The sequence below is a fragment of the Mobula hypostoma genome, chromosome X1, assembly GCF_963921235.1.
Source record: "Mobula hypostoma chromosome X1, sMobHyp1.1, whole genome shotgun sequence".
Taxonomy (NCBI): Eukaryota; Metazoa; Chordata; class Chondrichthyes; order Myliobatiformes; family Myliobatidae; genus Mobula; species Mobula hypostoma.
The window spans coordinates 58,392,358-58,418,991 of NC_086128.1; the positions used below are offsets into that span (position 1 = coordinate 58,392,358).

The 26,634-nt window shown below is 42.3% G+C and overlaps 1 protein-coding gene across 1 annotated transcript in view; it reads right to left on the reverse strand.

Annotated features, from left to right (window-relative positions):
* npepps (aminopeptidase puromycin sensitive) overlaps window positions 1-26,634 on the reverse strand; it is a 301,618-nt gene that overhangs the window by 62,090 nt on the left and 212,894 nt on the right. Inside the window, exons 17-18 of the mRNA XM_063038059.1 lie at window positions 20,249-20,468; window positions 5,348-5,490 (exon numbers count right to left, since the gene is read on the reverse strand). Of these exons, the coding sequence (XP_062894129.1) occupies window positions 5,348-5,490; window positions 20,249-20,468 (363 nt within the window). The remainder of the gene's footprint in view (window positions 1-5,347; window positions 5,491-20,248; window positions 20,469-26,634) is intronic.

Consider the following 26,634-nt stretch of genomic DNA (forward strand, 5'->3'; position numbering starts at 1 on the left):
ATCCAGTCAACATGCTGGCGCATGTTTTCATTGGAATTAATTTTATTTTGTTTTCATTGGAATCTTGAAACCAGAGGGTGACTTGACAGAAGTTATAAGATTATGAAAGGCAAAGATAGGGTAGATAGTCAGTCTTTTTTTCTCAGGATTGAAATACTAAAGAGTAAAGCTTTAAGGTGGGGGGGGGGGAGCTTAAAGGAGATTTATGAGACAAGAAAATGTGGTAGGTGCCTGGAACGCAATTCCAGGGTGAGTGGTGGAAGCAGATACAATCACAGCATTTTGACGATCACATACCAGGAAAGAAATGGAGGAAAAGAGGACCACTTGCAGGTAGCACACATCAAAGTTGCTGGTGAACACAGCAGGCCAGGCAGCATCTCTAGGAAGAGGTACAGTCGACGTTTCAGGCCGAGACCCTTCGTCAGGTAGGTTGGATTAGCTTTGATTGGAATCATGGTGAGCACAGACCTATGGGCTGAAAGGCCTATTCCTGCACTGTTTCATGCTCCTTGTTCCACACCCAAGGCACATCCAGTTTTCTCTGCAGATGCAGCACAGTAGTGTAGTGGTTAGCACAACGCTTTACAGTAGAGGTGACCAGGGTTTAATTCGCACCGCTGTCTGTAAAGAGTTTGTACATTCTCCCTGTAACTGTGTGGGTTTTCTCCGGATGCTCTGGTTTTCTCCCACAGACTAAAGTTAATAAGTTAATTGACAATTATAAATTGTCCTGTGATTAGGCTAGGATTAAATCAGGGGACTGCTGGATTGAGTAACATGGCTCAAAAGGGGGCCGATTCCACACTGTACCTCAATAAATTAAAATAAAATAAAATGCTATTTGACTTGAGCATTTTTAGTGCTGCCTCATGCAATTTTCTAACTGAATTACACAGAAACATAGAAAATAGGTGCAGAAGTAGGCCATTCGGCCCTTCGAGCCTGCACTGCCATTTATTATGATCATGGCTGATCAACCAACTCAGAACCCCGCCCCAGCCTTCCCTCCATACCCCCTGATCCCTTTAGCCACAAGGGCCATATCTAACTCCCTCTTAAACATAGCCAATGAACTGGCCTCAACTGTTTCCTGTGGCAGAGAATTCCACAGATTCACCACTCTCTGTGTGAAGAAGTTTTTCCTAATCTCGGTCCTAAAAGGCTTCCCCTTTATCCTTGAACTGTGACCCCTCGTTCTGGACTTCCCCAACATCGGGAACAATCTTCCTGCATCCAGCCTGTCCAATCCCTTTAGGGTTTTATACGTTTCAATAAGATCCCTCCTCAATCTTCTAAATTCCAACGAATATAAGCCTAGTCGATCCACTCTTTCATCATATAAAAGTCCTGCCATCCCAGGAATCAATCTGGTGAACCTTCTTTGTACTCCCTCTATGGCAAGGATGTCTTTCATCAGGTTAGGGGACCAAAACTTCACACAATACTCCAGGTGTGGTCTCACCAAGGCCTTGTACAACTACAGTAGTACCTCCCTGCTCCTGTACTCGAATCCTCTTGCTATGAATTCCAGCATACCATTCGCCTTTTTCACTGCCTGCTGTACCTGCATGCCCACTTTCAATGACTGGTGTATAATGACACCCAGGTCTCGTTGCACTTCCCCTTTTCCTAATCGGCCACCATTCAGATAATAATCTGTTTTCCTGTTTTTGCCACCAAAGTGGATAACTTCACATTTATCCACATTAAATTGCATCTGTCATGAATTTGCCTAACCTATCCAAGTCACCCTGCATCCTCCTCACAGCTAACACTGCCGCCCAGCTCCGTGTCATCTGCAAACTTGGAGATGCTGCATTTAATTCCCTCATCTAAGTCATTAATATATACTGTAAACAACTGGGGTCCCAGAACTGAGCCTTGCGGTACCCCACTAGTCACTGCCTGCCATTCTGAAAAGGTCCCGTTTATTCCCACTCTTTGCTTCCTGTCTGCCAACCAATTCTCTATCCACATCAATACCTTACTCCCAATACCGTGTGCTTTAAGTTTGCACACTAATCTCCTGTGTGGGACCTTGTCAAAAGCCTTTTGAAAATCCAAATATACCACATCCACTGGTTCTCCCTTATCCACTCTACTAGTTACATCCTCAAAAAATTCTATGAGATTCGTCAGACATGATTTTCCTTTCACAAATCCATGCTGACTTTGTCCAATGATTTCACCGCTTTCCAAATGTGCTGTTATCACATCTCTGATAACTGACTCTAGCATTTTCCCCACCACCGGTGTTAGGCTAACCGGTCTATAATTCCCCGGTTTCTCTCTCCCTCCTTTTTTAAAAAGTGGGGATACATTAGCCACCCTCCAATCCTCAGGAACTAGTCCAGAATCTAAAGAGTTTTGAAAAATTATCACTAATGCATCCACAATTTCTTGGGCTACTTCCTTAAGCACTCTGGGATGCAGACCATCTGGCCCGGGGGATTTATCTGCCTTTAATCCCTTCAATTTACCTAACACCACTTCCCTACTAACATGTATTTCCCTCAGTTCCTCCATCTCACTAGACCCTCCGTCCCCTACTATTTCTGGAAGATTATTTATGTCCTCCTTAGTGAAGACAGAACCAAAGTAGTTATTCAATTGGTCTGCCATGTCCCTGTTCTCCATAATCAATTCACCTGTTTCTGTCTGTAGGGGACCTACATTTGTCTCAACCAATCTTTTTCTTTTCACATATCTACAAAAGCTTTTACAGTCAGTTTTTAATGTTCCCTGCCAGTTTTCTCTCATAATTTTTTTTTCCCTTCCTAATTCAGCTCTTTGTCTTCCTCTGCTGGACTCTGAATTTCTCCAAGTCCTCAGGTGAGCTGCCTTTTCTGGCTAACAGACTCCACTAACCTTCGTTTGGTAACTAAAACATTGTCAAATATAAACTGAGCAGTCAATTTTGAAATCACATAGCCATTATTTAAGGAAGGTTGCATGCATTGCTTGGATAGATTTGTCCACCTGATTACAGAATTTCTAAAACCTATTGTGAAACTAAGAGCCTGCAACAAAGGTGGGTAGATGAACTGAGTTGGCATATAAGTCCACTGAAAGCACCTTGATTTTTGCAGCAACACACATAAAAGTTGCTGGTGAATGCAGCAGGCCAGGCAACATCTCTAGGAAGAGGTACAGTCGATGTTTCGGGCCGAGACCCTTCGTCAGGACCGCTTCCTAGAGATGCTGCCTGGCCTGCTGTATTCACCAGCAACTTTTATGTGTGTTGCTTGAAATTCCAGCATCTGCAGATTTCCTCGTGTTTGATTTTTGCAGAATTGGCCTTGTTGTTTGGGAAGGCACAAACAGCAATAGGTAACACATCTGCCAAGTAAGTTTCACAAACATGAGATTCTGCAGATGCTGGAGATCCAGAGCAACACACACAGTACAGCATCCACACCAAGGTGAAGCTGTACCAGAGCTGTGTTCTGTCCACACTCTTCTACGGGTCAGAATACTGGCTCATGACAGAGAGCAACCTTGCCAAACTGTTGTCATTCCACACTGTGAGCCTCTGGAAGATCCTCCATATTCTCTGGCTGAGAAAGATCTCTAATCACGCCCTACTCCTTCAGTGTCATCAAGAGATCATGGCCACAATCATCATGAGGAAACACTGGAGATTGATTGGACACGTGATGAGAAGAGAGGCCAACTCCATCATTAAGACAGCACTTGATTGGACCCCTGAAGGGCAGAGGAAATGCAGGACCTTTGAACTACACCTGGGGCACAATAGAGAAGACTGCCAAGGACAGACAGAGATGGATGACCTTCATTGCTGTCCTAAATGATAGCGATGTAATGGGCAGTAAATAAGTACAAACAAAATGCTGGAGGAACTCAGCAGGTCAGGCAGTATCGATGGAGAGGAATAAATGGTCATTGTTTCAGGCTGAGACCCTTCATCAGGACCCTAAAACATCGACTGTTTATTCCTCTCCATAGATGCTGCCTGACTTTGAGTTCCTCCAGCATTTTGTGCATGTTGCCAAATCAGTTTGAGTAGGATTCAGAGTGATATTGTCTGATCTGTTCACTACGTACTGGGACGCTAGAAGGCAGGGTAACATATACTGTCTCATCTAGCATTCAGTAAGACAATTGTGGCCAAAGAAGGAGTTTCCCATCAGTGCAGATTCAGCTGAGCTACATTAACGGGAGGCTCCTACATTATTTTATGATTAAATCCTGATTTCATTGTTCCACTACAATGAAATATTACCATACTGGAGGACTCATGGGACCTGTCCACTACGTGCTGGGATATTAAATTACTTTCTTGTATTCCTTTTCTTTCTTAAATAACTAGCAACATACCGTACACCGCAGCTGTGAATATCTGCCTACTCCTCAGTATAGCTGGAGGGGGGTGTGTCTGTGTCTCTGTCTCTGTGTGTCTTCCATTTTGTTGGTTGGTTGTCCCTTCTGTGCACAGTCTTTCATTTAATTTATTGTGATTCTTTTGCTTTGAATGCCCACAAGAAAATGAATCTCAGTGTAGTATATGGTGACGTATGTACTTTGACAGTAAGTTAACAGTACTGGGCAAAAGTCTTAGGCATATATAAAAAATTCTGTAAAGCAAAGATGCTTTCAAAAATAATGATATTAAAAGATTCTAAATATCAGAAAATTCACTATAAAGAACAGTAAACAGTAAATCAAATGAATATCTGGTGTGACCACCCTTTGCCTTTAAAACTGTATCAATTCTCTTAGGTACACTGTTATGCAGTTTTGTAAGAAAGTCAGCTGGTAGGTTGTTCTAAGCATCTTGGAGAACTTGCTACATTTCTTCTTCAGACTTTGGCTGTCTCTCCAGGTAATCCCAGGCAGCCTCAATATTGAGATCAGGGTCTATGGAGACCATACCATTTAAAAACATATTAAAAATATATTGCGCCTAGGATTTCTACACATTACTGTACTTTGAATTTTTTTTTCTTCCTCATTAATATAGATTTTGGTTCTACAATTTATTCTGGAGGCATCACATTCAACAGATCTTTACCTATTATTCAGCCCCAATCAAAGTGTTAAATTTGGAAACAGGAGCCTAATAATCACATTGAAACAGACACCAAATATCAGGCAGAAACTTCAATTCAGAAACCTACATGGAAAAGGAAACATCAAGGAATCAAATGTGATCACGATAATGACTGAATTGATGACAGGACATAATTTCCAGTAAACTTTCACTCACAGAACATATTCAAGAACCAAATACCAGAAAGAGTTTTTGTCAAGTGGTTCCTTTGTTGTCATAATCTTCTACCCTCTGAAATAAAGCTACATTAAAAGCAACTCAATGCAAACTTACGGGGCTTCGGAGATCAGCAGAGAGAGCCTGCCTTCCTTCAACGTGGTCCTTAAACCTGCGCCTTGCTTCCTCTATTGTTGGTAGGTGTCCAGCTTTTCCCAACTTTCCCAGGACCAACCCTCTCAAGAGAGCATCTAGATGACCTAGGACACATTCAAGAGAAGAGACACTCAGTATTGGTTTAAATTCAATTGAAATGCCACAGAATTTGACATGCAGACTGAGGAAGTGTGACCAAAATGCGGCTTTTATGTGGAAGAGGGCATATTGAAGAATTTAACTTTGATATTTATTCTACAAGGTGCCTGCCATCTGATAGGGCAGCATTTTCCACTCATGTCTAGTATAATCTTCAGGCCACGCCATTCAGTGACTTGTGACTGTATGTGCTGGATCATAACTATGTGCTATGGGTGACTATATCTACTATGCTTTGCACGTTGACCCCAGAGGAATGATGTTTTGTTTAGCTGTATACATGTTTATGTTTTAATGACAATGACCCTGAACATGAGATTTTGGTTTTGGCTAACTTCTAGGTCTTTAATGAGAGACTCTAGCCAGTGGAAATTGTTCTTGGCTTCACTTGCACGTTGCTCAGTGGAAGGGTCAACTTAGCCATTAGCCATGCCTCATCCAATAAACAGCAAGTGCTTGCCCTGGCTTATTATTTCCACTCAACTACATAATGTCATTCCTCACCAATGGATATCTTTAATAAGATCATTATATACTGGATATATATCTTCAAAAGGCGATGCCTTAAATAGGCAACATCCATCACTAAGAACCCCCATCACCCAGGACATGCCCTTTTTTCATTGCTACCACCAGGGAGGTGGATCAGGACCCTGAAGAGACACCCTATGCAGACATCAAACCAACCCATGAATACTACCTATCTTGTTGTTGGTTTTTTTTTTGGGAGTGCTTAATTTATACAGTACTGTGCAAAAGTCTTAGGGGGGTAGGGGTGTGTGTGTGTGTGTGTGTGTGTGTGTGTGTGTGTGTGTGTGTGTGTGTGTGTGTGTGTACAAACATACACATATATGCACACAAACACATATATATGTAACTCACTGTAATGGCGTCTCTGTAACTCTGGAGAGTTTTGTGGGCTTTTGCTGGGGAGAGTTGAGGAGAGAAGACGCAAATGGAGAGATTTGGTAGACCGCCGGACAGGGTGGACTCGGAGTGAGGGTCCCAAGGGCAGACGATCGGAGGTGGTCAATGGTGAATGATCGACTTATCAGTGAGCAACTTTGTGCAACAGACTGTTAATAAGATTGGGCCCTGTTTTTCTTTTTTTCCCCCCCAGTTTCTTTACTAACCATATAGTCAAAGTAAGAATTATAAAGCTTAATCATTTATTTGCATATTGTGTACTGTTTGTTATTTCGGAGTACTGATTTGTTACAGGGGACACATTGCGCAGCATCCACCCAAACGAGATTTCTTAAGTTTGGCCGGGCCGGGGGTAATCACCCCCTATATTAAGTTGCTAGCCGTAGCGACAGTTACATATACATACACACACATATATACACATACATACATATATATATAGAGCTAGGGTGCCTAAGACTCTCACACAGTACTGTACTTGTCAACGTGGATCAGAGCGAGTTTGTAAATCTGGTGGGAGCAACGGATGTTGGGAATGGTGAGGGTGGAGCACCGTGGGAGGGATGTGGTACAGGTGGCAGAAAAGGAATGCCAGGGATGGGGGCAGACACACCCAGACCTATGAAACCAAGCAAGGTCATTTGATTCCAAACAATTGGTTTATTGATGCCTCCCTTCTCCCTTCTCAACCACGATTCTACTCATGCTTCCCCCTTCCCACTCTGTCCACAACAAAGACCCACATCAGAATCAGGTTTACCCTTCATACCCCATCCCTTATTTATTTATTTTCCTCTCTCTTTTTTCTCCCTCTGTCCCTCTCACTATAACTCCTTGCCCATCCTCTGGGCTCTCTCCCTCCCCTTCTTTCTTTCTCCCTAGGTCTCCCGTCCCATGATCCTCTCCCTTTTCCAGCCTCATATCCCATTTGTAAATCAACTTTCCAGCTCTTAGCTCCATCCCTCCCTCACCTGTCTTCTCTTATCATTTCGGATCTCCCCCTCCCACTTTCAAATCTCTTACTATCTCTTCTTTCAGTTAGTCCTGACGAAGGGTTTCGGCCCGAAACGTCGACTGTACCTCTTCCTAGAGATGCTGCCTGGCCTGCTGCGTTCACTAGCATTTTTTGTGTGTGTTGCTTGAACTTCCAGCATCTGCAAATTTCCTTGTATTACCATCACTCACATATATTTGTTTTTGTTTTGCGGCAGCAGTACAGTGCAATACACAAAAATACTGCAGTACTCTGCAGACTTATCACCCTAGCTATATACAGTATATGTGCCTAAGACTCTTGCACAGTACTGCTTGTATATATTTCTTACTGTAATTTATAGAATATTGTATGTATTGCACTGTACTGCTGCCACAGAACAAATTTCATGACATATGCCAATGATATTAAACCTGATTCTGATTCTAGTGTGGGATTACAGTCCCATCTTTCCTAAGCTAGCTGGACATGAAGCTTTTCATGAGTACAGCAAAACAGATGATTTTTAATAACAAGGTTTTCTGGTATTTATCGTCAAATTACTGAATTGAATTCAAGTTTACAACATGCCAAACTGAAGTCTGAATTCATACCGCTTCCAGTCTAGTGCAATAATCACCAAATTACTGGTGTATATTCTTTCTACAGAACCCTGAAGTAATACAATATTTATTATGAACAGTCTTTGGAAGAGTTGCCTAGTTTGAGTTAATTAAAGCCATTAAATCACAGGAAAACACAAAAGAATACACTAATGAGGCATCTTTTAAGAACTGAAAGACTAAGTATTTGGACCTAGTCATTCCGAGGCGTTTTTGTCCAAATTCATTAACTGCAGACAGTTCCAGGATCATCATTTGTAACATTATCTTTCTTGGGCAATATCTTCCAAAAATCTATTTCCTCTCAGCACAAGGGTTTCTTTGAATTGAATGCCATTATTTTGGCACAGCTTTATTTATATCACTGACAAATTATTGGATAAAAGTCTAATAGGTTTAGTATTTTATTGTTAGAGATATTTTCTGGAAAATTACAATGCTTTGGTAGCAAATTGGTTTGCAAGTTAAATTTGGAAATGAGGGAAATCATGGAAACATACAGTGAAATACTACATGCACACAAAATGCTGGAGCAACTCATCAGTCAGACAGCAACTATGGAGAGTAATAAACAGTCGATGTTTCTGGCTGAGACCCTTGTCCTGATGAAGAGTCTTGACGGAAGCGTCAACTGTTTATTCCTCTCCATAGATGCTGTCTGACCTGCTGAGTTCCTCCAGCATTTTGCATGTGTTACTCTGGATTTCCAGCATCTGCAGAATCTGGTGTTACTGAAATACTACACTTGCTCTAGATTTAACAATCCAGAAAATGTGCAAGCCTGTACTTGTTAAGAATAACTGTTAATCAGTTTAAAATTTCTTTCCATAAGCAAACTCTCTGGATGGAGGATGATTTGTTGCCAGCCTGGTGTTGTGGGTTTTGAGGTGGCTAATGAGGCTGCAGTGCCTTTCTCATCACTGGTCAAAATGGATGACCATTCAGCATGGTGTTGAGAATGTTGATTCCATGAATCAGGAACACAATGAAACTGTCTCACCACCTGCCCCATCTGTGGGTGATTCTGCAGCTGCTATACTGACCTCAAATACCACAATATGAAAGGTATTTTGACTTCCTTCTTTTGGTAGCGCAGTAGTTAGCTTAATGCTCTTGCAGTGCCAGTGACTGGGGTTCAATTCTCAATGTTGTCTGTAAATAGTTTGTACATTTGCCCCATGACTGCAGCGGTTTCCTCCCACATTTCAAGAATGTACTGGTTAGGGTTAGTGAGTTGTGGGCATGCTATGTTGGTGCTAAGAGCATGACAACACAATATTTGCTGACTTGGTTTGACACAAACAACGCATTTCAAGATATATTTCGATATTTTTATGTACATGTGACAAATAAAGCTAATGCTAGTATGAGCAGACCACAATCAGTAATGATAGGCAGGACACCTCCCCCATGATTATTCTCAACACCGCTTCTCCATAAGGTTGTGTCCTCAGCTTCTTACTCTACTCCCTGCACACTGCTTGACTAACTACTCCCTCTACAAGTTTGCAGATGATACCACTGTGATGGGCCAGATCTCAAATAATGATGAGTCAAGAGCACAAGAATGAGATAAAGAGCTTAGTAACATGGTGTCATGACAACAACCTTTCCCTCAATGTCTGCAAAGCAAAAGAGCTGGTCATTGACTTCAGGAAAGGGGGGGGGGGCAGTGCACAAAGTCCTGCCTACATCAATGATGTTGAGGTGAAGAGTGTTTAGAGCTCCAAGTTCCTTGGAGTTAACATCACCAATAGTTTGCTCTGGTCCAACCAAGTGGACACCATGGCCAAGAAAGCTCACCAACAACACTACTTCCACAGAAAGCTAAAGAAATTTGGCATGCCCCAATGACCCTTACCAATTTTTTCAATGCACCATAGCAAGCATCCTGTTTGAAGGTATAATGGCTTGGTAGGGCAACTGCTCTGCAAGTCACTGCAAGAAGTTACAGAGTTGTGGATTTACAGTTGAGCACATCACAGAATCTGGCCTCCCCCTTCACTTCTTGCTGCTGGAGTAAAGCAGCCAGCATAATCAAAGAGTATAGCCCTCGAAGTCAGGGTTTTGAAAAATTTATAACCATTGCAAATTGCATCTTTATCTGGAATGGAAATCCAATTACACCAAGGCAACTGTCGCTCCACATTTGGAGCTTTGTGAGCAGTACTGGACCCCACATCTAAACAATGATGTGCTGGCATTGGAGAGAGTTTCAGATGAGGTTCACAAGAATGAAAGGATTAATGTATGATGAGTATTTGATCGCTCTGGACATGTATTCACTGGAGTTTAGAAAAATGAGGAAACCTATCGAATATTGAAAGGCGTAGATAGAGTGGACATGGAGAGTCTAGGACCAGATGGCACAGCCTCAGAATAGAAGGGTATCACTTTAGAACAAAAAGGAGGAATTTCTTTAGCCAGAGGGTGGTGAATCTGTAGAATTCATTGCCATGGACATCTGAGGAGGCCAAGTCTTTGGATATATTTAAAGCAGAGGTTCTTGATGAGAAAGGGCATCAAAGGTGAAGTGAAGAAGCCAGGAGAATGGGATTGAAAGGAAAAATAAATCAGTCATGATGAAATGGTGGAGCAAACTGGATGGCCTACTTTTGTTCATAGTCATAGTCATACTTTACTGATCCCGGGGGGAAATTGGTTTTCGTTACAGTTACACCATAAATAATAAATAGTAATAGAACCATAAATAGTTAAATAGTAATATATAAATTATGCCAGTAAATTATGAAATAAGTCCAGGACCAGCCTGTTGGCTCAGGGTGTCTGACCCTCCAAGGGAGGAATTGTAAAGTTTGATGGCTGGCCACAGGCAGGAATGACTTCCTATGACGCTCTGTGTTGCATCTCGGTGGCATGAGTCTCTGGCTGAATGTACTCCTATGTCTTATGGTCCAATATCACTCTTAAGTTCCTCTGAACTGGTGTTTAATTTTCATCTTCAAATAAATGGATGCAAAGTGTACAGTTAATAAATCTGTTCATGATTATTGTAGCTGTGTCCGCTCTTCTTCATTACAGGTACACAGCTAGCAAGCCAATGGTTGATGCAGGCATGATGCACACAACAGAGTCAAATAATTACTTCCCTAAGGGGCCAGACAGAAACAGATATTTATCTCATCATATAACTAAAAGTGAAGAATATTTATTTATACTTTTATTTAGAGATACAGCATGGTATCATATCCTTCTGGTCCAAAGAGCCCATGCTGTTCAGTTGCACCCATGTAGTGAATTAACCTACTAACCCATACATCTTTGGAATGTGGGAAGAAAGTGGAGCAGCCAGAGGAAACTGATGTGGTCACAGAGAGATCATACAAACTCCTTACAGACAACAGTGAAATGGAACTCAGGTCGCTGGCTCTGTAATAGTGTTCTGTGAACTGCTACACAACTGTGCCCTTCCATTTTTGATGGACAGTATATGTTTCCATCATAACACATACCCTTAGGTCAAAGTATAAAATATAAACAAGGTAATAAGCCAAATATCACACCACTGAGCCCTGTCAGATAAGTTCTGCTCTCCTATCTAAAGGACTAATCTTCCAGTTTCTCATTTCCACACCCAGTCCCACAAGGAATCTTCAGGTGCTCCTGGATGGTTTGGAGTTTGTAAAATGTGTGCAGGATAGTTTTTTTGCAGCAATACATAGAGGTACCAACCAGAGAATGGGCAGTGTTGGATCTCCTGTTAGGGAATGAGACAGGTCAGGTGAAGGAGGTTTGTGTTGGGGAGCACTTTCGGTCCAGTGATCACAATGCTATTAGTTTCAAAATAATTATGGAGAAGGATAGGTCTGGACCCAGGGTTGACATTTTTGATTGGAGAAAGGCTAACTTTGAGGAGATGCGAAAGGGTTTAGAAGGAGTGGATTGGGACAATTTGTTTTACGGGAAGAATGTAATAGAGAAATGGAGGTCATTTAAAGGTGAAATTTTGAGAGTACAGAATCTTTATGTTCCTGTTAGGATGAAAGGAAAGGTTAAAAGTTTGAGAGAGCCATGGTTTTCAAGGGATATTGGAAACTTGGTTCAGAAAAAGAGAGATATCTACAATAAACATTGGCAGCATGGAGAATATGAGGTGTTCGAGGAATATAAAGAATGTAAAAAGAATCTTAAGAAAGAAATTAGAAAAGCTAAAAGACGATACGAGGCTGCTTTGGCAAGTAAGGTGAAAATAAATCCAAAGGGTTTCTACAGTTATGTTAGTGGCAAAAGGATAGTGAGGGATAAAATTGGTCCCTTGGAGAATCAGAGTGGACAGCTATGTGTGGAGCCAAAAGAGATGGGGGAGATTCTGAAAAATTTCTTTTCTTGGGTATTCACGAAGGAGAAGGATACTGAATTGGGTAAGATAAGAGAAACAGGTACAGAGGTTATGGAAACTATGATGATTAAAGAAGAGGAAGTACTTGAGCTTTTAAGGAATATAGAAGTGGATAAGTCTCCGGGTCCTGACAGGATATTCCCTAGGACCTTGAGGGAAGTTAGTGTAGAAATAGCAGGGGCTCTGACAGAAATATTTCAAATGTCATTAGAAACGGGGATGGTGCCGGAGGATTGGCGTATTGCTCATGTTGTTCCATTGTTTAAAAAGGGTTCTAAGAGTAAACCTAGCAATTATCGGCCTGTGAGTTTGACGTCAGTGGTGGGTAAATTGATGGGAAGTATACTTAGGGATGGTATATATAATTATCTGGATAGACAGGGTCTGATTAGGAACAGCCAACATGGATTTAAGCATGGAAGGTCATGTTTGACAAATCTTATTGAATTTTTTTGAAGGGGTTACTAGGAAAGTTGACGAGGGTAAAGCAGTGGATGTTGTCTATATGGACTTCAGTAAGGCCTTTGACAAGGTCCCACACAGAAGGTTGGTTAGGAAGGTTCAATCGTTAGGTATTAATATTGTAGTAGTAAAATGGATTCAGCAGTGGCTGGATGGGAGACACCAGAGAGTGGTGGTGGATAACTTTGTCAGATTGGAGGTCAGTGACTAGTGGTGTGCCTCAGGGATCTGTACTGGGTCCAATGTTATTTGTCATATACAGTAATGATCTGGATGACGGGGTGGTAAATTGGATGAGTAAGTATGCAGATGATACTAAGATAGGTGGAGTTGTGGATAATGAAGTAGGTTTTCAAAGCTTGCAGAGAGATTTAGGCCAGTTAGAAGAGTGGGCTGAAAGAAGGCAGATGGGAGTAAAATACTGATAAATGTGAGGTGCTACATTTTGGTAGGAATAATCAAACTAGGACATACATGGTAAATGGTAGGGCACTGAAGAATGCAGGAGAACAGAGGGATCTAGGAATAATGGTGCATAGTTCCCGGAAGGTGGAATCTCACGTGGATGGGGTGGTGAAGAAAGCTTTTGGTATGCTGGCCTTTATAAATCAGAGCACTGAGTATAGGAATTGAGATGTAATGTTGAAATTGTACAAGGCATTGGTGAGGCCAAATTTGGAGTATTGTGTACAGTTCTGGGCACCGAATTATAGGAAAGATGTCAACAAAATAGAGAGAGTACAGAGAAGATTTACTAGAATGTTACTTGGGTTTCATCACCTAAGATACAGAGAAAGGTTGAACAAGTTAGGTCTTTATTCTTTGGAACGTAGAAGGTTGAGGAGGGACTTGATAGAGGTATTTAAAATTATGAGGGGGATAGATAGACTTGATGTGGATCGGCTTTTTCCATTGAGAGTGGTGGAGATTCAAACAAGAGGACCTGAGTTGTAGGGTAAAAGTTTAGGGGTAACATGAGGGGGAACTTCTCTACTCAGAGAGTGGTAGCTGTGTGGAACGAGCTTCCAGCAGAAGTGGTTGAGGCAGGTTCGAAGTTGACCAATTTAACTTTAAATGACAACAATATGGACAGGAAAGGAATGGAGGGTTATGGGGCGAGTTTCGGTCAGTGGGACTAGGTGAGAGTAAGAGTTTGGCACAGACTAGAAGTGCCGAGATGGCCTGTTTCCGTGCTGTAATTGTTATATAGTTATGGTTATATGGTTAACTACACAGAGCTATACACAGCATCTTCTTTTCTGTACACTCTCATCAACCTTTAGTGGATTAATTGGAGGTTTTCAGAACCTCAAAAGGATTTCATTTATTTCAAAAAAGTACTTTTAGCCAGAGACTGCAGGATGAAGCCTGGATTATGGAGGCAGTTCAACAAAAGATGCACTTGGTTTGTGTGAAGAACAACTTCTTCTGCATACTCCGGTCTTCACTTTTGTTTGTACTTGTTCATCCAACCCTTAATCAGATATTGTCATCAGCAGCTAAAGCACTCTGAACGTTTTCCAAGTAACAGCAACAGTCTTTCACTTGTAGACTCTCACACAGTTCAGAAATATCATCGCCCTGCATGATGTGATCAATGAGTGCACAGTAACATTTATTTTCCTAACCATACCCCTCTCTGGGTACCAGACGTAAGACATAGGAGCAAAATTAGGCCATTCAGCCCATTGAGTTTGTTCTGCCATTCCATCATGGCTGATTTTTCCTCTCAACCCCATTCCCGTCTTCTCCCCATAACCTTTGACACCCTTAGTAATCAAGAACCTATCAAGCTCTGCTTTAAATATTTTTATTTCAAAATATACTTTATTCAAAAATAAAATTATATAAAATAAACCATTCAATAACTTTCCATCCTTTACATACGTTTCCATTATGGTCTGTACATATCCATACTTATGGCCACCTACGTGGCACTCCAGTTGTTCAGCTTACCATATCATTGTTGAGGGGTATACTCCCCGCCCACCGACCCCTCCCACTCCCGTGGGTGGAGAAACCTATACTGTGGTCCTTCCCCGCCGGGCCCTTGCAGTGGCTGCACCAAGTTTCAGCGCGTCCCTCAGCTCGTACTCCTGCAGCCGAGAATGTGCCAGTCGGCAGCATTCTCCCACGGACATCTCCATGTGCTGGCAGATCGTCAAGTTTCGGGCCGACCAAAGAGCGTCTTTCACCGAGTTGATGGTCTGCCAGCAGCACCAGATGTTGGTCTCCGTGTGCGTCCCCGGGAACAGCCCGTAGATCAGAGACTCCTCTGTTACACAGCTGCTGGGGATGAAACGTGACACCAGCCCGTCCATCTTCCTCCACACTCTCTCTGCGAACTGATAGTGTGCAAAGAAGTGGGTCACAGACTCCTCCTCACTGCAGTCCTCTTCGTGGGCAGTGGGGTGTGGAGATGACGTTCCGGGTGTACAGGAGGGATCTGACTGGGAGGGCCCCTCTCACTGCCAGCCAGGCGAGGACCTGGTGCCTGTTGGTGAGATCTGGCAATGAGGCATTTTGCCAGATGAACTGGACGGTCTGCTCGGGGAACCACCCCACTGTGTCCATCACGTCCTTCTCCTGCAGTGCCTGCAGGACATTACGTGCCAACCACTGCCTGATGGCCCTGTGGTCAAAGGCGTTCTCCTGGAAGAACTTTTCTATGAAGGACAGGTATGGTGGCAATGACCAGCTGACTGGGGCGTTGCGCGGGAGTGGGGCCAGACCCATCCTTTGTAGCCAGGGTGACAGGAAGAACCTGGCACATAGTGGTACTTGGTGCCCACATACTTGTTCTACACACAACCTGATGCAGCCACACATGAACCTGACCATCAGGGTGAGGGCAACATTGGGGACGTTCTTGCCCCCATTGTCCAGGGACTTGTGCATGATGGTCCGTCTGACCCGCTCCATCTTGGATCCACAGACAAATCTGAAGACAGCTGGGATGATTTCCGAGCTGTAGGAGCGGGGGACGGGCCACACCTGCGCCAAGTACAGCAGCCCTGAGAGCACCTCACAACTGATGACCAGGTTCTTGCCCGTTATCGACAGGGAGCACCCTCCCCACAGTCCCAGTTTCTGTTTCACTTTGGTAGTCCGCTCCTGCCAGTTCTTGTTGCACAGCTCAGCCCCTCCGAACCAAATCCCCAACACCTTCACGTGATCAGACCTGATGGTGAAGGGGACACTGGATCGGTCAGGCTAGTTGCCGAAGAGCATGGCTTCGCTCTTCGTGCGGTTGACCCTAGCCCCCGACGCTAGCTCGAACTGTTTGCAGATGCTAATCAAGCTGCGAACTGACCTCGGATCAGAGCAGAAGACGGTGACGTCGTCCATGTACAGGGAGGTTTTCACTCTGCTTTAAATATACACAATGACGTGGCCTCCAGAAGCTGTCTGTGGCAATGAATTCCACAGACTTACCAACCTCTGGTTAAAGAGATTCCTCCTCAACTTCGTTCTAGGAGGACTGTGCATTTAGACCATCTACACCCATTTCCAATATACCAGGGAACAAGATCTAAACAAAACATGAAAGATTGCTTTTTCCTCTCCCTTCAGCCTGAACAAACAGGTAATTTTATATCATATAATCTAACTCAACTATGATTTAAATGCTAAAACACACTCAAGATTATAAATTGATGGGATCCTTGTTATTTGATATTTACATAAATTATTTGGTTACAAATGCTTGAGAAATTAGTTTGCAAATGACTCAAACCTAGGAGGTTTGTTGATGGTGAAGAAGCTTCAATGATTCAAAGTACTTATTATCGAAGTATGTATGCAGTATACAACCGTGAGATTAGTCTTCCCACAGACAGCCACGAAACAAAGAAACACCATTGAATCCATTGGAGAAAACATCAAACACCCAACATGCAAAGAAAAAACAAATCACGAAAAAAAGAACGAGTAACACACAGAATATACTTTATACTTTATTGTCGCCAAACAATTGGTACTAGAACGTACAATCATCACAGCGACATTTGATTCTGCGCTTCCCACTCCCTGGATTACAAATATTAAGTATTAAAAATAGTTAAAATTAATAAATATTAAAAATTTAAATTATAAATCATAAATAGAAAATAGTAAAATTGAAAGTAAGGTAGTGCAAAAAAACCAAGAGGCAGGTCTGGATATTTGGAGGGTACGGCCCAGATCCGGGTCAGGGTCCGTTCAGCAGTTTTATCACAGTTGGAAAGAAGCTGTTCCCAAATCTGGCCGTACGAGTCTTCAAGCTCCTGAGCCTTCTCCCAGAGGGAAGAGGGACGAAAAGTGTGTTGGCTGGGTGGGTCATGTCCTTGATTATCCTGGCAGCACTGCTCCAACAGCGTGCGGTGTAAAGTGAGTCCAAGGACGGAAGATTGGTTTGTGTGATGTGTTGTGCCGTGTTCACGATCTTCTGTAGCTTCTTTCGGTCTTGGACAGGACAACTTGCATACCAGGTTGCGATGCACCCTAGAAGAATGCTTTCTACGGTGCATCTATAAAAATTAGTGAGAGTTTTAGGGGACAGGCCAAATATTAAACATCAAACCGCAGAGTCCTTGAAACAGTCCAGGAATGTTCAGTTTAGTTTAATTTAATTTAGTGCTGTGTCGCTTGTTGACTGCAGAGCCACAGAGCCAGTCCACCCCGATCAAAATTGCGCAAAGTGGCAACAAAAAAAGGAGAAACCAGAAACACATAACATGAACTGCAGAGTCCTCTAAATACGAGGTTGTAGATTTCAGGATGATCTGGTTAAAGAAGTGGGTCAAGAAGTGACAAATCGATTTCAATAAGATATGAGGTGGTGCATTTTGAAAAATCGAATCAGTGAAGGACTTGCATTATAAATGGTAAGGCACTAAAGAGTGTAATGGAACAGAAAGACCTTGGAGTGCAAGAAGATAGTTTATTGAAAGTAGTATCACAGGTAGAAAGGGTGGTGAAAAAGTCATTTAGCACAGCAGTCCCCAACCACCGGGCCGCAAAGCATGCGCTACCGGGCCGCGAGGAAGCGATATGATTTGGCGACAGGAGTCAGCTGCACCTTTCCTCATTCCCTGTCACGCCCACTGTTGAGCTTGAACACACACGAGGTCATTAATCGCACGTCATCCATGTCAGCGCGGGAAGGAGATCAACTCCTCGAGCTTGCAAATGACGGCGGGCTGGAAAGTATGTTTGACATAACATCTCTGCTGGCATCCTGGATCAAAGTCAAGGTTAAATATCCTGAGATAGACACGAAAGCACTGAAAATGTTGCTTTCATTTCCAACATATCTCTGCAATGAATGCAATGAAAACTAAATTGTGGAATAGACTGGACATAAGGAACCCCCTTTGAGTATCACTGTCTCCCATCACCCCTCGATGGGACGGTCTCGTTGCAGGAAAACAAGCCCAGGGCTCCCACTGATTCAGTGATATTGGTGTGTTGCAATGATTTTATATGTTCATAGGGGGAAAATATGTGCTGTGTGTTTAATATCCCAATGTTACTTAAAATGTTATGATGCTATTGACTAATAAGTGACCTATATAACCATATAACAATTACAGCACGGAAACAGGCGATCTCGGCCCTTCTAGTCCGTGTCGAACGCTACTCTCACCTCGTCCCACCGACCTGCACTCAGCCCATAACCCTCCATTTCTTTCCTGTCCATATACCTATCCAATTTTTCTTTAAATGATAATATCGAACCCCCCTCTACCACTTCTACTGGAAGTTTGTTCAACACTTACTTCAAGCTCCCCTGATAATTGACTTATCACTATATTCATGCGAGGGAAATATGTGCTGTGTGTTTAATATTAAATTCCTGAGATAAACCCTTTTAGAAAGGAAATTGAGTGTATTAGCCACTTATCACTGATATTCCGGTCGTAATTAACACCCCCCTTCCCCCCCGAACAGAATCGCCAAAAACGATTTGTAGAAAAAATCGTACATGCATGCGCAAGTCACACATGTGCGCTGCTGCCCGCGCAAGGCTTCACGGTCATCGTAGTCTTTCTCAGGGTCAACCCAGTGTATCTGACTGCTACCCAGCATATCTGACTGCTACTCTTGTCCGTTGGCAACCCTACCACCCCTGCACCCCCCCCACACCCCCCGTCGGCCGGTCCGCAAGAATATTGTCAAAATGAAACCGGTCCGCAGTGTGAAAAAGGTTGGGGACCCCTGATTTAGCACACTGACCTTTATCAGTCAGGGCACTGAGAAAGGAGTTAGGACATTATGTTGCAGTTGTGTGAGTTCTTGGTGAGGCCACAGTAAGAGGACTGAGCACAGTTTTGGAAAAACATGGTTATACTGAAAAGGAATGCAGAGAAGATTTGAGTATGCTGTCAGGATTGGAAGAGCGGAGTTATCAGGAGAGGTTTGATAGGCCGGGTCGTGATTCTTTGGGAGAGAGTTGGATGAGGGCCAACCTTATGCAAGTGTTTAAAATTGAGAGGCGCAGATAGGGTGGATGGTTACAGACTTTACACAGCAAGGTGTAAAGATTTAAAAGGGGCAACTTCTTCATGCAGAGGGTGGTGAGTATATGAAATAAACCTTCAGAGGAAATGTTTAGGACAGACACAATAATAATAGCAGGTACAGTTAAGCACTTAGATATGTATGTGGAGCGGCAGGGCTTAAGGGAATATGTGCCAAATGCAGAAAATTGGGACTAGCTGGGTGGGCACCATGATTACAGTGGACTGGTTGAAACAAAGGGCCTGTATCTTTGCTATGTTGCTCTGTAACTCTAAGACATATCCCATATTCTAAAGGGGATAAAGATTTAAAGATTCATTTTATTTGTCACATGTACACATAGAAACATACTGTGTCAACAACTAACACAGTCAGAGGACATTGCTGGGAGCAGCCTGCAAGTGTCACCACACTTCCAGCACCAACGCAGCACACCCACAACTTATTAACGGATATGCCTTTAGAATGTGGTAGGAAACCAAAGTACCTGGAAGAAACCCACGCAGTCACGGGTACAACGCGCAAATACCTTAGAGAGCAGGCTTGAACTGAACCCCTAATTGGTGATTGCTGGCATTATAAAGCATTGTACTAACGGCTACACTACTGTGCAGTCCTATTCTTTTATATTCTGTATAAAAGGTCCCATATTCTTTTCAATTTTGACATGATTTGAACAGGATAAAAAGCACCTGGGTGGAGGAGTGAAGATGCATCTGTATCAAAGGAGGTGCAAGAACAATCATGGTCATGGAAAGACCATGATCGCCCATGCCATACCACATGGCACATAATGAATAAATGAAAAAGGAAAGTTACTTTAAGCAGAGATGAGTTTTTAAATATTAAAATCATACCTTCGCCAGGTTTAGGATCCCAGCCAAGCTTCAAGCCAACGTTGGAGAACAAGTCAACAATGAATTCTTGAATTTCATCATGGAAGTCTGTATGGGATAATAAGGTAGAAAGTGTCCCCAGATTGGTACTTATATCGCTCCACACTGTGTAATTTGGCTCATTCACAAAAGCTTCCATGACTTTCAACACTTCCACTGTGCTGACAATGCCAGCTCGAGCCTGGAAAACACACAAAAAGACAAATCATCAGCACGGAGGTTAATATATCGGAACAGCCTTCAGAGGTGTGGATGGTTGATGTGTTGAGAAGAATGGGGATGAGAGAAAAGGGATAATAAATCAAACACGACAGAGTGCCAAAAAGACTTAATGGGCCCGATTCTGCTCTTGCCTTATGGTCTTACTGAATTACTACAAGTGATGACTATACATTCAGATAAATGGCAGAGCAGACTTAAAGAGAGTCCAGAGAGCCCAACAATTGTCAACCAACGCCAGATGTTTTAGACAAGAAAACTATGTGGAGGCTAAATCATTGCGTATATTGAAAGCTGAAGAGGTAAATGCGAAAACAATTGAGGGGAAAACACTTAACCTTTCTGGTCAGTGACTTTCCATCAGATTAACTTTAATGCAGGGATTCCCAACCTTTTTATGCCTGTGCACACCAGGTTGGGAACCCCTGCTTTTGTGTAACTCATTATTTCTAATAGCTAAATTAACATTTTGGTAATATTAATTTAGGCCAGATGTAATGAAGAGGGAAGTCTTCATGTAGTTGTTATTTCAATGTAAATTACACACCCCTCCAAGGCAGGAATAAATAATTCTCCCGTCTCTCAGTACCACGCACATATGCAAGGACAATCAAAAGTGACTTTGCCATCATCAGGGTCCTCCCACCATCCAGGACATGCTTTCTTCTCACTGGTGCTAACAGAACGATGGCACAGGAGCCTCAGGACACACACCACCAGGTTCAGGAGCAGTTATTACAACTTGACCATCAAGCTCTTGAACCAGAGAGGATAACCTCACTCAATGTCACTTGCCCCATCACTGAAACGTTCCCACAATCTATAGCAGGGGTTGGCAAACTTTTTGCCTCTGTGGGCCAGTTCGCATATTAACGAGCGGACAGTGGGCCAGATAAATGCCATAAAAAACTTGAAATATGGGAATTATCCATTTAAAAACATCGTTATGTCGAAGCTAATTGGCATCACAACTGATGGGGCCCACCATTGCTGGTGCCCCATCAGTTGTGATGCCAATTAGCTTCGACACATTAAGTTTCATTTCAGACACCATTTTCAACAAAGGTTCAAAAATGTCTGCTCCAGTAACCGTGTCCTTCATAGAAATTAATTGAATAAACTCTTCAAAAATTTGAAAAGTTGAGGTCACTGCTCGCACAAACACTGCAAGTTGAGCAGTGTCTCTCAAGTCTGTACCCTCATCAAGTGCAATTGAAAAAAAATGCAATTCGTTGCAGGCATCCCTTAAAGAACTTTTAACATCTGCTGACATTCCTTCAACTCGCCATGTGATCGTTCTTGCTGACAGGCTGATAGCTGCAAATAAAGATTTCTTTTCAGGACAAACAATATCCACCACTGTCAGTAAACATTCTTTGATAAACTCTCCACTTGTAAATCTTTTCTGCAATACGTTTTGAGACTTTGTAGCTGGTACAGGTATTTCCTTCATTTTCACTGCTTTTTCAGCACTCAGCGTCTACCTTCCTGCGTTTTGCATTCGTTGCCATTGGAATTTTTTTCTTTGATTTTATTTCAAAACGCGAGTTATTCAACAAGTATCGTAGCACATGTAAATATCTGGATATCTAACGTGGATTTCTTGTTAAAACACAGTAACGCTGTTTCTGTTTACAAATGTGAACGACCCCATCTGAAAACCTGCGCGTGCACAGAGACTATCTAATACATATTAATAAGGTAGTCTGCCTTCCCGTCATTCAAATATACCAGTGTTTGGTTTGGAACAAAACGGGACCTGGGGCCAGTGTAACAAGACACCATGCATGTCCATCAGTGTGGTCGTGTGAAACACTCAGAATAAGGAAAAATCGCTCGCTGGCCGGATAAGCATAGTATCTCAATATTTGCTTGCGGGCCGGATGCCTACCCCTAATCTATAGACTCACTTTCAAGGACTCAAATCATGTTCTTGATACTTATTGCTTATGTACTATTCTTTCTTTTTGTATTTTCCCAGCTTGTTGTCTTCTGTACACTGGTTGAATGTCCTAGTTGGGTAGTTTTTCATTGATTCTATTGTGACTATTATTCTATTATTGATTTATTAAGTATTAAGCATTCCCGCAAGAAAATGAATGTCAAAGTTGTATATGGTGATATAAGTGTACTTCGAACTTTGCTGAAGGATTTCTGACCTCACTTCTGGCCTCCTTCAATCAACATGGTTGTGGGGCGGGGGTGAGGGGGGAATTTGTTCAACAAAAATGCAACCAAAATTGTGGCACTCTTGGCATCCAACTTCTAAGTCATTTGAAGACATGCCAGTGGGAAGAACAGGTACTTGTTTAAGCTTCTAGTCATCTTATAAACATATCACTATGCTTGCCATGTGAGAGCAGTTTGAAGCTACTTTATATAAGGGATAAGTTGAGATTCTGGTATGTTAAAGTGAACAGCATGATATTATTTCACTTGAAATTGGACAGCAGTTCAAAGCCAAAAGAATTGCTTTAGAATTAATCACATTGAAGGACAGGTACCGACCGACCTGTAAAGGTTTTGAACTAGCTAAGGAGCAGAGAGATCTAGGAATGACAACAGGCTCGATGTGCTGCATCGTTACTGAGTTATAAATCAGAGTCTTGAACTACATTGGCAAATTTGTATAGTATTGTCTGAAGTTATATGGTTGAACCTATACACTGTAGTCCACTGTTTGCTGCGAATACTCTATTCAACTCAGGACAATAAATGACATTACCCTTATTAACCTGAGTTGTGGTGACTGATTTTTGTCCAGTCAAAGTTTACCTCTACTCTGTTATACTGAAAGATATCTTCAGTTTACATATATTCTTCATTCTTCAAATATTCTTACATAGTTTCCATGGCCTGGCTACTTCCTTTCTCCAATTTTCCTTGAGCAGTATACGTCTGGGTTATCTGTGTTCCTTCAACTATTGCACTGAGTAGCTCTGAAAACCCCCAGCCCTGAAAGACAAAGTCTTTGTCAATTTACTTATTTACTCCTTTAAGGGTGTTTTGACCACACTTTGAAAATTTGTCCTTATATTAATCCTTATTGGACCCAGTGTCAACTTTTTGTTTGATAACATTTTGGGATGTCCTTGCTATGTCAAAGAAACTATGCAAATGGAGCTAGTTAGTTAACATGGTGACTTTGAGACACTTTGCTTCTTATACAAGTATTGGATTATAGTGACCAATGAAGCCTTTTGAAATACAAAAATACAAAAGGATGGGGATTAATACCGACCTTTATACTAATCTTTCACTTAATTGCAACATTTATAGATTATTGTAATTTGAGGAAATCTCAGTATTCTCAACATTATTGTTCTTCAATGCTAGATGTTAGTAGTCTAAAATGACATGGAAATATCATTCACTCTCAAGACAAAAGAATACCCATACAGCACAACTCAAATTATGCAAATTCATAAATTAATGTGGATTAACCAATTAACTAATCATAAACCAATGTACAGTACTGTTCAAAAGTCTTGGGCACCCTTGATATATACATGTGCATAGTACTTTAAATCCACACTAATTTATGACCCTGCATAGTTTGAGTGAAAAAGTTTATTTGAAGACAATATTTGGAAGAATAATTAAATATGGCTACATATACTATATAGTATTTATAAATACTATCCTGCAGTTTTTTTTTAAAGTCACTTTAAAGTATAGAAACATAGAAAATAGGTGCAGGAGTAGGCCATTCGGCCCTTCGAGCCTGCACCGCCATTTATTATGATCATGGCTGATCATCCAACTCAGAACCCCGCCCCAGCCTTCCCTCCATACCCCCTGATCCCCGTAGCCACAAGGGCCATATCTAACTCCCTCTTAAACACAGCCAATGAAATGGCCTCAACTGTTTCCTGTGGCAGAGAATTCCACAGATTCACCACTCTCTGTGTGAAGAAGTTTTTCCTAATCTCGGTCCTAAAAGGCTTCCCCTCTATCCTCAAACTGTGGCCCCTCGTTCTGGACTTCCCCAACATCGGGAACAATCTTCCTGCATCTAGCCTGTCCAATCCCTTTAGGATTTTATACGTTTCAATCAGATTCCCCCTCAACCTTCTAAATTCCAACGAGTACAAGCCCAGTTCATCCAGTCTTTCTTCATATGAAAGTCCTGCCATCCCAGGAATCAATCTGGTGAACCTTCTTTGTACTCCCTCTATGGCAAGGATGCCTTTCCTCAGATTAGGGGACCAAAACTGCACACAATACTCCAGGTGTGGTCTCACCAAGGCCTTGTACAACTGCAGTAGTACCTCCCTGCTCCTGTACTCGAAGCCTCTCGCTATAAATGCCAGCATACCATTCCCCTTTTTCACCGCCTGCTGTACCTACATGCCCACTTTCAATGACTGGTGTATAATGACACCCAGGTCTCGCTGCACCTCCCCTTTTCCTAATCGGCCACCATTCAGATAATAATCTGTTTTCCTATTTTTGCCACCAAAGTGGATAACCTCACATTTATCCACATTAAATTGCATCTGCCATGAATTTGCCCACTCACCCAACCTATCCAAGTCACTCTGCATCCTTTTAGCATCCTCCTCACAGCTAACACTGCCGCCCAGCTTCGTGTCATCCGCAAACTTGGAGATGCTGCATTTAATTCCCTCATCCAAGTCATTAATATATATTGTGAACAACTGGGGTCCCAGCACTGAGCCTTGCGGTACCCCACTAGTCACCGCCTGCCATTCTGAAAAGGTCCCGCTTATTCCCACTCTTTGCTTCCTGTCTGCTAACCAATTCTCCATCCACAGCAATACCTTACCCCCAATACCGTGTGCTTTAAGTTTGCACACTAATCTCCTGTGTGGGACCTTGTCAAAAGCCTTTTGAAAATCCAAATATACCACATCCACTGGTTCTCCCCTATCCACTCTACTAGTTACTTCCTCAAAAAATTCTATGAGATTCGTCAGACATGATTTTCCTTTCACAAATCCATGCTGACTTTGTCCAATGAGTTCACCGCTTTCCAAATGTGCTGTTATCACATCCTTGATAACTGACTCTAGCGTTTTCCCCACCACCGGTGTTAGGCTAACGTATCTATAATTCCCCAGTTTCTCTTTCCCTCCTTTTTTAAAAAGTGGGGTTACATTAGCCACCCTCCAATCCTCAGGAACTAGTCCAGAATCTAACGAGTTTTGAAAAATTATCACTAATGCATCCACTATTTCTTGGGCTACTTCCTTAAGCATTCTAGGATGCAGACCATCTGGCCCTGGGGATTTATCTGCCTTCAATCCCTTCAATTTACCTAACACCACTTCTCTACTAACATGTATTTCGCTCAGTTCCTCCATCTCACTGGACCCTCTGTCCCCTACTATTTCTGGAAGATTATTTATGTCCTCCTTAGTGAAGACAGAACCAAAGTAATTATTCAATTGGTCTGCCATGTCCTTGCTCCCCATAATCAATTCACCTGTTTCTGTCTGTAGGGGACCTACATTTGTCTTTACCAGTCTTTTCCTTTTTACATATCTATAAAAGCTTTTACAGTCAGTTTTTATGTTCCCTGCCAGTTTTCTCTCATAATCTTTTTTCCCCTTCCTAATTAAGCCCTTTGTCCTCCTCTGCTGAACTCTGAATTTCTCCCAGTCCTCAGGTGAGCCACTTTCTCTGGCTAATTTGTATGCTTCTTCTTTGGAATTGATACTATCCCTAATCTCTCTTGTCAGCCACGGGTGCACTACCTTCCTTGATTTATTCTTTTGCCAAACTGGGATGAACAATTGTTGTTCATCCATGCAACCTTTAAATGCTTGCCATTGCATATCCACCGTCAATCCTTTAAGTGTCATTTGCCAGTCTATCTTAGCTAATTCACGTCTCATACCTTCAAAGTTACCCCTCTTTAAGTTCAGAACCTTTGTTTCTGAATTAACTATGTCACTCTCCATCTTAATGAAGAATTCCACCATATTATGGTCACTCTTACCCAAGGGGCCTCTCACGACAAGATCGCTAATTAACACTTCCTCATTGCTCAAAACTCAGTCCAGAATAGCCTGCTCTCCAGTTGGTTCCTCGACATGTTGGTTCAAAAAACCATCCTGCATACATTCCAAGAAATCCTCTTCCTCAGCACCTTTACCAATTTG